Below are 14,965 nucleotides of genomic sequence, written 5' to 3'. Positions count from 1 at the left end.
TTTAGTGGCGTAAGGTACCGGTGATTCTGTCCCGCGTTTCACCGGATGAGCGGTGCTTACTGCGGGTGACTTGACGTCGGCGGCAGCCACTAATCTGCTGACTGTGCTGGGTACGTACCTGCTAGCTTCCCACCCAGGCAACAAGTAGCCTAACCCTAGCCCCATGTCCGGGCAAGAAGAAGGATAAGAAGAATAATGTCGAGCCGGGCTTTGCGGAGGCTAAAAGGGAAGCAGCGGGGCCAAGAGGCTCTGGACCTGGGGGATCTGGGTGAAGAGCTTGGCCAGGCTGCCGAGGATGAAGAACCACTGGAGGATGTTGGTCCCCCGTCAAAAAATAGTGTCAATCGCAAGGCAAAGAAGAACAAGACTCAGAAGAATCTGAGTAACATTTATGAATTGGTAAGGTTTATATTTGTCAAGATACGTTTTGCACGACATGTCAACCTGTCAGTTAAACAATACGCTGAAGTTCTCTATCTGATGGCTACTGTTAGCTCAAAACAATGGTGGTGTTTATAATTGAATGACCAACTTCAAATAAACACATGCGAATAATTGGATTCACAATGTATTTGTAGTTCATATGACCTTTCTGACTTGACTTGAACATCGACTGCCCCTTCCACTGTCCGATAAACGTGTGGTTGAACATTCGATTCGACCTGACAGATATGTGATGCGGAGAAGTCCTCGCTAGAGGACGATGCTGAGAAAGCAGAAGACACCGACGAGACGCATGATGACAAAGACACTGAACACATTGATGATCAGCCGCAGGACCAAAACTCTGCCAATGTAAGTATCGACAAGGCGGGATCTCTCCTGCGGCTCGTTGGACTAGACAGTGATGTTGATGATAATGACATGCTCTCTCTTCACCAGTCTCTGAGTGGAGCTAGAGTAAAGAAGAAGAAAAAGAAGAAAAATAAAAAGGGTGCAACGGCAGGTACACAGGTAGAGTCCAAATTCCCTCTTTGTTTCGTTATATCAATATTTAGCTTTCCTAGAAACATGTATCTCATACTCCACGGATTACCTGGCTTACTACTACAACTACTACAATTAGCTTTGCCCTGTTTAAAGGAGGATGTTGCAGACGATGACATCGATGCACTGCTGAAGACCATAGAGGACACCAACGGCCAGACCCTGCAGAGTGAGCATTCAGGAGGCTCAGATGGAAGGTCCCCCATATATGTAGAGCACAGGTAAGGAGAGACATGGCTGGAAATGTTTTATGGTCCCACTTCTGCCTCATCAAATAATGAAAGACTAGTACTATTACTACTGTGCATTATAAAATGGTTGTTTATTCATCAGGAATCTGAATCCAGAAACGGAGCTGAAGAGATACTTTGGGGCGCGAGCAGTTCTCGGAGATCAACGGTATTCGCTTCTTCCTTAAATAAGGGTTTTCTTTAAAGTGGTGTGTGTGTGTGTGTGTGTGTGTGTGTGTGTGTGTGTGTGTGTGTGTGTGTGTGTGTGTGTGTGTGTGTGTGTGTGTGTGTGTGTGTGTGTGTGTGTGTGTGTGTGTGTGTGTGTGTGTATACATATATATAAATATTAGGGCCCGACCGATTCATCGGCCTGCCGATTTAATCGGCCGATTATAGCCATTTTGAAAATAATCAACGTCTGCCAAAAAGACGCCGATTACAACCGATTTTTATTTTATTTTTTATTTTTTTTATTAGAAATGTTATTGCGCTTAGTATCCTGCAGATTGCGCTCCTACTCGCCTTGCTAACTAACAACTTTAGCTGGATTAAAAAAGGGGAGATTGAATTTTACTGTACAACATGAAAGCACGCTCTCTCAGGCAGCTGCACGCTCACCTCACCAATGTACACAAGACGCGTTGTTTGAGCATTTTGTGCCTGTTTTTCTTTAGGTCCCAGGCCATGTTAATTTGTTATACTGTAGACTCTAACGGTGAGACCATACTGCTCAGCAGCACGCACGTGTTAGTCACTGCTCACGAAAGCAGCACATTGGGAGTTAGTTATTTATTTTACATTTGACATTACACTAATTTTTGACTGTAAATGTATTCTAAAACATTCAAAGGTTCTGCATTCAAATCAAATATACGTCAAAAGTGTTTAAAGTATATTTAAGGTATCAAAAACGATGTTTTATTTATATCGGTCGGGCCCTAATAAATATATGCATACATACACAAATACATATATGTGTGTGTGTACATACGTAAGTACGTGTGTGTATGTATATACATAAATCTTTTTGCAATTAAGTCTGTGTGTCTGTGTGTGTGTACACGTGTATATATATATATATATATATATATATATATGTATATATATATATATATGTATATATATATATATATATATATATTTTTTTTTTTTTCTATTTTCTTTATTGATCGTTTGTGTATTGCAGGCCTCGACAGAGACAGAGGCAGTACCACCGCACCACCTGGATGACTGTTCCTAAAGAACCATGGCCTCGCTTCAGTCGCCCAGGTAACTCCTGCTTTCCTTGTAGTCATACTGCCCGTTTTGATGGGGGGGCAACTAGCATGTGAGTGGTTGATGGCATATAATTTTTTCTCTATTGCTGCAAGGAAAGTTTAATCAAAATGATTCTAATTGATTTCCTATTGCACAAGCCAATGCTATGTTGGCAAAAATCCCTCTGGGTATAACACGGTGACATGTGACATCCGAAAAATATGGACTTCTTTCATTGCTTATTTGGCAAAGGATATGTAGACAAAATTATTAAAAGAACACTTCTGAGAAATCAAAGAAATGCTGTGGATGGGGTCAAGTCTAGTGCCAGGGAAATATTTATTATTTGTCCCATGATATGTTACTATATGAGATAGCTAATGTGGCACAATCACATTGATCAAATTCTGCAAAGTTCTGCACTTTGATACAAACTCAAAGACACTTTTGATACTTGGTTCTGCTTAGGATCAATGTTAACTGTCCAAAAGGTGGTTAAAAGATAATGTAACTCACAGCAATATGGAATTTTTTGAAAGATTACCCTTTTTCTAACCCTATTCATTTGAAATAATTTTCCAAGAATTGCTGCATATAATCTATTTAAGCTAACATTCCAGCTGAATGTTGAATAATGTCCTCCCTTTCGATTGGCTGGAAGGTCTAGAGGAGCAGTGTACATTGCTTTCTTGATGATTTATCACATGGGGATATGTTAATTTTTTAGAAGGAAAGAGATTTCATACCATTGGCTATGAAGTTATGTTTTCAAATCATGTGCATAACATTCAGTAAAAGTATTAGATCGGGATGAGCTTGATGCTATCCAATGTATACTAATGATTGTGTGCATTGCATCCCTAAAGCCCAGTTCAGACCAAAGATTCACCTTGCAACGGCTTACAACGAGACGGTTTTAGAACGTTGCAGGGGCGGTGTGAACGGGTCGTTGCAAGGAGTCGCAAGGAGTTGCAAGGAGTCGCCAGAGATTGAACATGTCAAATCGCAAGGTCCAGTTTTAGAACGCGGCGATTTAACTATTTCTCTTCAGCCAATCACAGCACAGAACAACTTGTACGTCACAGCCTTACTCCGTCCTGGTACCGTACTGTCCACTCCAGCATAAAAATATCCGATTGAAATATCCGATATCCGGAGAATGACAAAACACAGTAACTCTAGCCTACTCTCAAGCAAAATAAAAATAAAACTAATTGCAAAACTAACCAATTGCAAACCTAACTAATCGCAAACCTAACTAATCCAACCTAACCTACGCAAATGATGCTGTTGCGGCTCTCAGCTGTGCCAGAGCGTTCACAGTTGCTAGGGAAACCACCTAGCGTTGCAGCCATTGTGAACGGCCCAGTTTTAGAACGTCGCAGCCCGTCTCGTCGCAAGGAGTCGCAAGGAGTTGCGAGTTGCAAGCCGTTGCAAGGTGAATCTTTGGTCTGAACTGGGCTTTAGAAACCTAAATATCTTATTTATTTTACTTGTGGAATTATCTAAGGAGAAAGGGAAGGGATCATATTTCCTGCATTTGGCCCTTTACTACATTAATTTGATTTCATGTGATCGGTCTGCAGGAATTTCCATGTCCCTTGTCCAATCAAAGGAGGGCCTTCATTACTTTACCTTTGAGCACAGCCGGGACTACCAGCAAGTACAGTTCAAGTTCATGGATGCTGTGGACTCCATGAATAACAACAACATTTTGGTAAGAGTTTCACAACTAAAATATCTTCAAATATACTTGATTAGAAAGTATGTTTTATATTCTCTCTCTCTCTCTCTCTCTCTCTCTCTCTCTCTCTCTCTCTCTCTCTCTCTCTCTCTCTCTCTCTCTCTCTCTCTCTCTCTCTCTCTCTCTCTCTCTCTCTCTCTCTCTCTCTCTCTCTCTCTCTCTCTCTCTCTCTCTCTCTCTCTCTCTCTCTCTCTCTCCAGACCCTGCTTCTCACAAACCCCTATCACATCGACTCCCTGCTGCAGCTGTCGGATGTGTGTCGAATACATGAGGATCCAGAAATGGCCAGGGAACTTATTGGTGAGCCTTTTGTGTAGGGCCATTTGTGTTTCATTAAAATATTGTCCAAATTGAATGATGCCATCCAATAGTGTCCAAAATATAGATAGATTTATTTATTTTAGAAGGTTTCCAACTGGATACCAGTCCATCAGAAGGCAGATTTTGGCATTGTGCGTGGGCAGTAGCTTGTCGTATAAAGTCACCCTTTCAAGGATTAAAAGGCATAAATACAAACTCAAAGATGGGAGTGGTCCACAAAAAGACAAAAGAGTGATTGAGCTGCGCAAAAACTATTCAATAATCATTGGAACTAGTCAACTATTCTTCAGAGATCACAATGACCCATCCCTACTGTGTATAAACCCCTTTCATTTACAGATTTTAATCACATTAAGCTCAAGGCATTGATCCACAAACATGTGACTTGGCTTCCCACTTAACTAAATACAATAATTTGTCGCTTCACTTCCTGGTCCCTGCTTATCTTAATAGACCTTTTCTTGATCAAGAGTCAGTTAAGGACAACGTGGCCATGTGGCGTTGTTTACCCTCTCCACAGGGGCATTAAGGTTGAAAGGGCTACCAGATGGTAGCAGTAGTGAGAGTCTCTTAAGAAAAAGCAATCAATGCCTGATATAGATGGATGTTTTAAATGAGAAAGATGAACGTCCCTTCTAGCTTACCCTCTGGTGTCATTTAATTATAATTTTTATGACAGTGGTTTTCAGATTCAACTAATTGTATTATGCTGCCGTTATTTTACATAAAATATATAAAAACGACTGGAAAATATTCCAAGTACTCCCCTTCAATCCTCCAAAACACCGCTAGGGGAACTAGTACCCCCTTTTGAGGGAACCCCGTCCTACCCAGGTCCCGGTCCCACATGTTGCACTGTGTGTTGGTTCCCTTGCAGAGAGGGCCTTGTACAGCTTTGAATGTTCCTTCCACCCGCTGTTCAGCCTGACCTCAGGGACCTGCAGGCTCGACTTCCTCAGGCCGGAGAACAGGTAGGTCTGCCTCACTCCTCATTCAGCCTCATTCCACCTCACACCTCACTCCACCTCACTCCACCTCACTCAACCTCACACCTCACTCCACCTCACTCCACCTCACACCTCACTCCACCTCTCACCTCACTCCACCTCACTCCACCTCACACCTCACTCCACCTCACTCCACCTCACTCCACCTCACACCTCACTCCACCTCACTCCACCTCACTCCACCTCACACCTCTCTCCACCTCACTACACCTCACTCCACCTCACTCCACCTCACACCTCTCTCCACCTCACTCCTCACTCCACCTCACTCCACCTCACTCCACCTCACTCCACCTCACACCTCACTCCACCTCACACCTCACTCCACCTCAGTCCACCTCACTCCACCTCACTCCACCTCACTCCTCATTCCACCGCACTCCACCTCAGTGCACCTCACTCCACCTCACTCCACCTCACACCTCACTCCAACTCACTCCACCTCACTCCTCATTCCACCTCACTCCACCTCAGTCCACCTCAGTCCACCTCAGTCCACCTCAGTCCACCTCACTCCGCCTCACTCCGCCTCACTCCGCCCATCCACTTCTGTTGGTTGTTACTCTGGAGAGATGTACATGTTTTTCTCATAGCATGTTGTGTTTTGTTTTGTGTTGTGTGTTGACAGGGCGTTTTATTTGGCCCTTTATAAGCACATGATGTTCTTGGAGAACCGGGGATGCCCACGGACCGCACTGGAGTACTGCAAGCTCATCCTGAGGTAAGCGGCTCACGGCAAAGGGAGGCTCACGGTCAACAAACTACCAAAATAAAAGTTACACAATGAAATGATGAGGTCATCCTTTCATTGTGTGACTTTTATTTTGGTAGTTTGTTGTCCTCACATTCAGAGGACAACAAGGCCCCTTGGATGAAGATAAGCAACCTACCAAAATAAAAGTCATACAAAAAGTCATACAAAAAGAAGGGGGCCTTATGTTGAAGCCCTGCTTTGTAGCGAGTATTTTAACTCGCAGAAAAGCCACCTGCTGTAGTAAATGCAGTAGTAAACAAGCTGATTAAAGTAAAATTAAAGTTGTTTTTTTAATTAACATAAATCACTGTCCGGTTCTAATGCTAATGACTATAGAATGAAAAGTGATTGACCATTTTCTAGCCTGCAAAAAAACACTGTTTATATATATTTACAGAGTGAACATTGTTACTTTCAAAGATAAAAATATCCAACCAGTGTTTAATGCTTTCACAAAACACAACGCTTAATCAAACTAACTAGCCCCACAACGTTGTTTTCCCCTGTAAGGACAAACAAGTCCCCCAGTCATGGCAACATATGTAGTCCATCAAGTTGAAGTCGTATCGTAAAAACGTCATTTAATACGACAAACACGGCACTGATATAGGTCAGCACACCAGAGGCGCCCCATCACAGGGCTGTAATGTCATCAGAGATCGTAAATCTAAGGTCTTGTGGACCTAATAGGGGCCATGTACGTCCGTCCTATATGTAAGGCTCGCAGCGTACCTATCTGATCAGCGATCACGCTGTACAGTATCTGCTGTATGTACCATACACTGTCTTAAGTGTATGCTATCTATCTAAGCAGCGATCACGCTCTACGTTATCTGATGATGATGATGAGAGAGCATGTCATCCTCATACCATACACTGACTTCCTCATCTAGGGACAGCTGGGTTCTGGTGCTCTCGCTAAGTAAGACTGCTGTCTCATTACTGAGAGTATCTGTGTAAATCACAGAGGCAAGACACCTCCACAAATTTAAGTTTGAGGCATTTGGTAGTCGCTTGTTTTTGACCGTTTTGGTCATCACAAAGTGTAATAATCAATAATGTAAATGGTAATTTAACTGCATTTGTATAGCGCTTTTCTAACCAGGGGCCACTCAAAGCACGTTACAATATTGCCTAACATTCACGCTCAGGGTCACATCGACACTCGGCTAGGAGTGTCCGGGGATCGAACTAGCATCCTTCCGGTCACCAGCCAACCCGCTCTACCTCCTGAGCCACATGCCGCCCCATACAACAACACAATTTATTATTATTATAAGTCTTGAATCCCCTGCGGCACTATATGCATACAAGTCTCAGAGGTCAAGGATGGGGGTCACATAATATTGGATGGTTGTTGCACCCACATTCTTCTCATTGGTCGAACGTGTTCACCTGAACCTTGGTTTGCTCCTCTTTTCTTTCCTGTGTTCCGCCACCCAGCCTGGATCCAGAGTCCGACCCGTTCTGCATGCTGTTGCTCATCGACTTTTTGGCACTGCGCTCCAGGGAATATCATTCCATAATCCGATTGTATCAGGACTGGGAGGTGAGTTTCGTTGTAGTGGTTGTGGTTGTCTTCCCTGCTTTGTTTTGCACATCTACATCGGTGTGTGATTTTCGGATATATGCATGCATGTAATCGCCATGGAGAATTTTTTGTTACAATACTATTCAAGTTGGTTTTCAAACGTTTGCTTCTGAAGATCCTATTATGGGTGTCAATTATGTCACCCATTGCACTCCTAACCCTCCCTAGAAGGATGGATTCCCCCTCTAGGTTTGTTGTCAAGGAGCAGGAACAAGTGACTTGCCTTGGCTATGTTTGTTTGCGTTCATGTGTATCATGTGTATCATCCGGTGAGAAACTTCAAAACAAAAAACCTTTTGTGTGTGTGTGTGTGTGTGTGTGTGTGTGTGTGTGTGTGTGTGTGTGTGTGTCTGTGTCTGTGTCTGTGTCTGTGTCTGTGTCCGTCCACGTGTGTGTCGCAGGAGCACAGGAACCTGTCCCAGCTGCCCAACTTTGCGTTCTCGGCGGCGCTGTGTCACTTCCACCTCAGCCAGGAGGACGAGACGAAGCAGGAGGAGAGGGAGAAGCACCGGCAGAGCGCCGACCGCCTCCTGCAGCACGCCCTCATCATGTTCCCCGGACGTGCGTTCCGAACACACACACTCTCTGGGCGACGGGGTCCCCTTGCAGTCCCTCTTGTGCCTGATGTGTTTGTATGACGGTATGAACGTGTGTGTGCTTTGGTTCCAGTGCTGACGCCGTTGCTGGACCTGTGCACCGTGCAGCCCGACGCGGCCGTCGCGGCACACGCCTTCTTCGGCCCTAAAAGCCAAATCGGGTAACGCACAACGAAAGAATCCTTACACAACATTATACAACGGCATTGACAACAATAACAAAGGACCACAACAAAAACAACAAAGGGGACAACGATGACCTCGGCGGGGTCTGGTGCGCTACCTCAAATGGGAGGCGACCATGTCACATGTTACCCCCCCCCCCCCCCCCCTCGTCTGTCCACAGGCAGTCCCCAGCGCTGGCGGAGCTGACCAGTCTGTACGTGGGGAGGACCCACCTGCTGTGGAGGGAGGGCGGGGTGCTGCTCTGGCTGGAGGAATGTGTCAAGGAGGTGTTGCTCCGAGTCGATGCCAAAGACCCTCTGGTGGAGGACGGCCTGAACAAGTGAGCCACTGACCAGTGCTCGATGTTCTAACACGAGTTTACACACAGAGTTCTTCTCTGGCTGGTGTCATAAATATGTCTGTACAGCATGTACAGCATGACCTACATGGAACATCTCACACACAAGACTCATGTGCAGTCACCATGGGGTTCCCTCAAGGCATCCTATATGTTTTATGTCCATGTCATGGATTTCTTTGTAATACAATAAGGGTTAGGGTGATATAAAGCTAGGATATGCATTTAGGGGAAAACCCAGGACGTGCAACATACAATAACTGCACACATTCAGTGCCATGACGTACAACATACAATAAGTATGTAAAGGGCTGATTATGGTCCCACGTTCACGCAACGCAAAGGGGTTACGGACCATTTACATCCTTGCGGGCCCTCCTGGCGTCTACCGCAAGTTCCCGATGTGCGACTCCCAAATATTGTAACCTTCTGTCGAGGCGACGCAGCAGCAATGGCTGTGATTGGTCCGCTTACGAAAACCCGATGCAGAACGAAAACAGGTTCACGTCTGCGCGGTCAATGCGTTGCATGAACGTGGATCCATAATCAGCCCTCAAGAAGGGGGTTCTTAGGTGTGTGTGTGGGGGGGGGGGGGGGTGGGTAAGGGGGGAGACTATGCAGGGTGTCTTTACTGGGTATTATTTAAATGAGATTCTTTGTAGCTTCATGTGACTTCGCTGGGCGTCCGGCCAGTTGTATACAAACTCTACCGCAAGACAACAGAAGTCAATTCTTGCCGTGAGCCGTCACACTATCTTCGAGCTTGGTGGGTTAGTTAGTTATTTAGTTGTATTAGTTGTCCACTTAGGGAGATTCCTTTTCACATTTTACTTTTCGTCATTTCATATTCATAGTCATAGGCACATAAAGAACATACAAAGACAAAAACACTTACAACACTTAACAAACACTTAATACATTTCACATAGATGACAACAGAGAGGAAAAACATGTATACATCCATTGACAGACAGGGGGGGGGCATAGGCATATTTTCACACATAGTCATATATTGTTACATCACACTTTATTGTTCAAAGCAAAACAGTTCAGGCTTTTCACTTCTCAGTACTTATGAAAGACCTTTGTTGCGTGTGATATAAAGCACAGCATCATTTGAAGATGAAAGGAGAAGTGCTGTGCGTCGTGTGTCTCCAGATATTCCGTGCCGCTGGTTTCTGAGTTTGAATCCCCCTTGTGTCTCAATTGATTCGTCTACCCTTCTCCTTGAGTTGAATATCAAAGGCATTGCACGGAAAATCCATTCAATCGTTTTTATTATCATTATTATCATTTCATTATTATTTAATAACGTATTTTAGAATCTTAATGACGAGAGGAGTCTAAATCTAAATAGTTTCCGTTATGTTCATAGCCTCGATATGTGTGACTAAATAGTGATGTATACATTGGCTTTGTTTCGCCAGGAGAAAGCAACGATACCAGAGTGCTCCGCGGGCGATCCATCGCCATGTTCTGCTGTCTGAGATCAAGGAAGCCACCTCCTTCCTGCCTCTGGTGAGCGCTCCTGCCTCTGCTGCTGGTCACTGGGCCCACCGGTCGGACCCTGCAACCTCTGGGCAGGGAGTCGAACTCGCCGTCCTCATGGTCCACCACCGCGTTCAAACCTTCATTCCACCGCTCACACTAAAACACCACCAAAGGGGTTTTGATTGTTGGTGAAACCTTGAATTCTTCTGTGGGTCTACAAAAAAAGTATTTTCATGGTTTTAATGCCTTAATGACTCAATTTATGACGCTGCTTATGACTGAGGTTGTGTTGTCCTGAGTACATTGGGTCATTGGAGTCATTTAATGAGCTCATTCTGCTCTTGGCATGTCCTTTGTCCCATGGGTGCTCTTCAACAGTGTCTCTATTTTTTTAAAACTACCCCTTTGAAGAGCGCCCATATATTTTTACAATGGCTTTATTGTTGTGTAGTAATGCAGTAGTGCAATCATGGCACTGGTATCATTAACCATCATGTGTGAGATAACGTGGAATGAAACTCCTAATCGATTCCATGCATTGTATCATGTGTTGAAGGAGGGGGAAGTATTATTCTTCTCGTCCTCCGACCAGCACAACTGATGCATTTCTCGTTGATATATACTCCCTATAAACTGTTCATATGTACCTGAAAACTACAAAAAGCCACATAGTGGTCAATGTTTTAAAAAAGAAGCCTTTGAATTTGTCTCAACCATAATATCAACATGTTTCCATGTCAGCATGTTCCATGCTGTCCAACATTGGAAGTATGCATCGTGTGATCTGTCACTTTGGCCCGGTCCTATTAGATCCTGAGGGATGGATTCACATTTGCCTCAAGGTTGTCTCCCAAGGAGCATGGTACAGTAGGAGAGGGGCTCCTTACGCTTCTCCCCTTGTCCCTCAGGACGTGACCACGCAGCCTGGGATGGGCTTCGACCCTCTGCCTCCCCTGGACTCGGTCACCTCGTACACACGCCCGGAAAGGTAGGTCCTACACAATATACATTTCATATATACAGTATATATATGTTTGTATATGTGTGTTTATATTAGTTACATCAATGTTTGACTTCTCTTTATTAATCCTGAAAAAGAAGAATACAATTGTAAGTGTGTCTAGTCCCTCTCTACAGTATTTTTTACTTTTTCTGTGTGTGTGTGTGTGTGTGTGTGTGTGTGTGTGTGTGTGTGTGTGTGTGTGTGTGTGTGTGTGTGTGTGTGTGTGTGTGTGTGTGTGTGTGTGTGTGTGTGTGTGTGTGTGCGCGTGCGCGCGTGCGCGTCTGCGTGTGTGGTCATTTCGTGGTCCATGCGGCTCCAGGCCTCAGGTGGGCGCTACAGACACGAGCACGCTGTCGCTCTTCTTCCGCTCTCTGCTGCCCAGCTTCAACCTCCAGGTGAGTAGCGGGGAGGGAGGGAGGGAGGGGGGGCGCATGGTGTGTAGAGATCCCAGGGGAAGGCTTTGAAGGTTCTCCTCGCACAAAGCCAGCGCTGTGATCCCTGCGTCAAGTCATGTTGCGTTGTGACATTCTCCAGATTTAGTTTTTCTTCTCCTTTGTCAAATGTTATCATTGATCGTCTGAATGATGTATTTATTTCGGGTTAATTTGATGTAGACTGATACAGTGTACACAGACACACCGAGAACAGATGTCCAATGTAAGGATCATAGTGCTAATAGCGGATGCTAATTTGCAACAACCGTCCCTAGAAGGGGCTCTTGTGAAGAAAAAGAGATGCAATAAAGTGCCTAGTGAAGAAGATAAAGGAGATTACGTTTGCGAGGTTGCCGTGGATACACACAGGACTGAGATCGACCGCTTGATTTAGGGCAGATGTTTATCCGGTGGTTGTTGTGGTTAATCACAGAGGCTGTAGAACTGATTTGAGGTTGGATACGACATTCCGATTATTTACTTAATGAATAAGGGATAATGCTAATTAGGGCGTTGAGGCTTTTCTGTTTTGCCAAGAGATGTTTGCTCCGAATCCCCCTCGGTTTCCCCCAGGCGGCGTCAAAATGGTGAATAGCGGAGCTTTGAAGCAACGTGATCTCCTTATACATAGCCCAGGCAGACAATGATAACATTCATGGCCCCTGAAGAAAGTAATCTACAGTCTCAATTTTGATCAGGAAAAACAATAACCAACTGTAGGGAACAATAACCAACTGTAAAGCTCAAACTACCGAGAATGCAACAGCCTGGGTAAAATAAGGTTATTTTAAATCGGCAAGGGTTACACCCGTTCTCAGGTAGCCTTCTGATCACTGCTCTTATCTGACGCTCTCTGTGGATTAAACGTGTGCCGCTCTCTCTCGAATCGGACCAGCGTGTTCCTGAAGAAACAGAAGGGGCACCTCCTGGGCAACAAATGAATTTTCTTTGCAGTGTGCGCACCATTACCCCACGTCATTCCAACACTGCGTGTTACCTCCTATCCTGTCGAGGGGACCGGCTCCACAAAGCACAGGCACATATGGTGAAGTGCAAATGACCTCTAAAGACGTCAAGCGCTCCATTCCCCTCTTTAATAGTTAAAGAAACCGATTACCGTACTCCACTTGTTGCTATGACAAAAACTGTTAATGTGTGGTAGAAATATTACAATAATAATAATACATTTAATTTAGAGGCGCCTTTCAAGACACCCAAGGTCAAATATAACAAAAGCACAACACAAGCGAAGGAAAACATCACACATCAGCGTGACTGTTTAAATCTATGTTTATCTAGCAGCCGTTAGCCTTATGACCTCGACTCATCCCGACACACAGAACCATGTGGGATACAGGCTTACTTTGGATCTGCCAGTGGCATAGCAAAGGGCCCAACAGAATGAAAATGCATAGGCTGGTTGTGTACTTGCCAGTGGTTCTGACTGTCTTGTGCTCTAAATGTAGAGTTTTATTAAAGGTTACAAAAGTGTAGACTATCTTTATCTCAGAATCAAGTTAAAACTCGGAGCATGCCTTACTTATTCATGTGATTCATTGCAAAGGCACCTGGCAAATCTGATGCAATAACAATTCCAGCTGTGCACTGATTCACTGAGCCAGCAAGGCCACTCATTGGTGCCCCACAATCCCAGAGCCAGTGTTCTTCTGGATGCCCAGTATGTAGGAGACCCACGGGCGGTCCATAATGCACCAGCGTTCTGACCGGCCTCTTCATTTCGTTATCCAATTATAGGGAGGAAGATGTAGCAAATAATATGTAACGGAAGAGATGCCTTGATGTTTTTTCATCAGATACAATGATCCAATTCTCTGGGATTTTGAGTCCAAGCAAGTGAAATTAGGCGGCTGATATGATCCATGTTGTGAGAGTTTGATTCAACCCAAACACTAAGCAGCAGGGTTTCAGCCTTAAACGTTTCTCCCCCACGCCAATATGGCTCAGGAGAATTCGGTTAGATGGACAAATTGGTCATATTTTTGTTTTTGTATATCTGTATTGCATTTCTCACAAAAGAGTCATAAAATGACACAATAACGATGGCGGTTGTATTCGAATGCATTCAAGCGTTGGTGTGTGTGTGTGTGTGTGTGTGTGTGTGTGTGTGTGTGTGTGTGTGTGTGTGTGTGTGTGTGTGTGTGTGTGTGTGTGTGTGTGTGTGTGTGTGTGTGTGTGTGTGTGTGTGTGTGTGTGTGCGCGACGTGTGTGCGTGTGTGCGTGCATGCATGTACATGTTCATGCATGTGATTGTGTGTGTGTGTGTGTGTGTGCATGTTCATCTGGAGCATGTGATCGTGTGTGTGTGTGTGTGTGTGTGTGTGTGTGTGTGTGTGTGTGTGTGTGTGCATGTTCATGGTCATGCATGTGATTATGCGTGCATGCGTGCGTGCATGTTCATGCATGTCATGTTGTGTGATTGTGCGTGTGTGTGTGCGTGCGTGCGTGCGTGCGTGCGTGCGTGCGTGCGTGCGTGCGTGCGTGTTTGCGTGAGTAGGGTGGGCCCAGGCCCGAGGAGGAGCAGGAGGTGGCCCAGGCGGGCCGGGAGCTGTACCCAGAGGTGAACCGCCTCATGGTGGCCATGAGGGACGTGCTGGCCAACATCCAGTTCCAGGAGCCGCCCCGGGACGACCACCCCGACCGGGACGAGGAGGAGTGGAACTGACCTGCAATAAGGGGCGAGGAAGGAGGAGGGCACTACACCTGGATGAAGGGGAACCGATCAAGCTTTTATATAGAACAGACCTAATTATGAGCACCGTGATGGGGTGTTGTTTTGTTTTCCCTCTAATCATCACACGTATCAAAAAGCAAAATAAATAAAACTGCGCTCTCAACGTTCTCCGCGGTGGTTTTTGTTTTCCTGGTGAATATGGGGTCTCGGTTGTGATGTGATTATTGTGTGATTATGTATTTTAGACCACTGTTTTGTTTTGTTTGACTGTTTTACTAGCTGAAGCAATTTTCCAGGTCATGAGTGCTTTATGAAGCTTTTGGCTATAGTTCTGG

At 45.0% G+C, this 14,965-nt stretch overlaps 1 protein-coding gene across 1 annotated transcript; it reads left to right on the top strand.

The window, feature by feature from the left end:
- Nucleotides 1-45: 45 nt before the first annotated feature.
- On the top strand, nt 46-14,815 carry tcf25 (transcription factor 25 (basic helix-loop-helix)). Its single transcript, XM_056607264.1, has 18 exons — nt 46-399; nt 670-795; nt 883-954; nt 1,084-1,208; nt 1,321-1,386; nt 2,404-2,486; nt 4,061-4,191; nt 4,419-4,518; nt 5,417-5,510; nt 6,175-6,267; nt 7,744-7,849; nt 8,293-8,452; nt 8,561-8,648; nt 8,834-8,992; nt 10,438-10,528; nt 11,410-11,489; nt 11,824-11,899; nt 14,454-14,815. The coding sequence occupies exons 1-18, from the start codon at nt 196-198 to the stop codon at nt 14,619-14,621; spliced, it is 2,022 nt and encodes a 673-aa protein (XP_056463239.1). The 5' UTR covers nt 46-195; the 3' UTR covers nt 14,622-14,815.
- Nucleotides 14,816-14,965: the final 150 nt, after the last annotated feature.

This window comes from Gadus chalcogrammus, chromosome 14 (genome assembly GCF_026213295.1).
Source record: "Gadus chalcogrammus isolate NIFS_2021 chromosome 14, NIFS_Gcha_1.0, whole genome shotgun sequence".
NCBI lineage: Eukaryota > Metazoa > Chordata > Actinopteri > Gadiformes > Gadidae > Gadus > Gadus chalcogrammus.
This window is presented reverse-complemented; position numbering and strand designations above follow the sequence as displayed.

Coding starts and splice junctions, on each gene's coding strand:
- tcf25 (XM_056607264.1), top strand. CDS start 196: ATGTCGAGCCGGGCTTTGCGGAGGCTAAAAGGGAAGCAGCGGGGCCAA. Junction 11,490..11,823: donor TCGTACACACGCCCGGAAAG/GTAGGTCCTACA, acceptor ATGCGGCTCCAG/GCCTCAGGTGGGCGCTACAG. Junction 11,900..14,453: donor TGCCCAGCTTCAACCTCCAG/GTGAGTAGCGGG, acceptor TTGCGTGAGTAG/GGTGGGCCCAGGCCCGAGGA.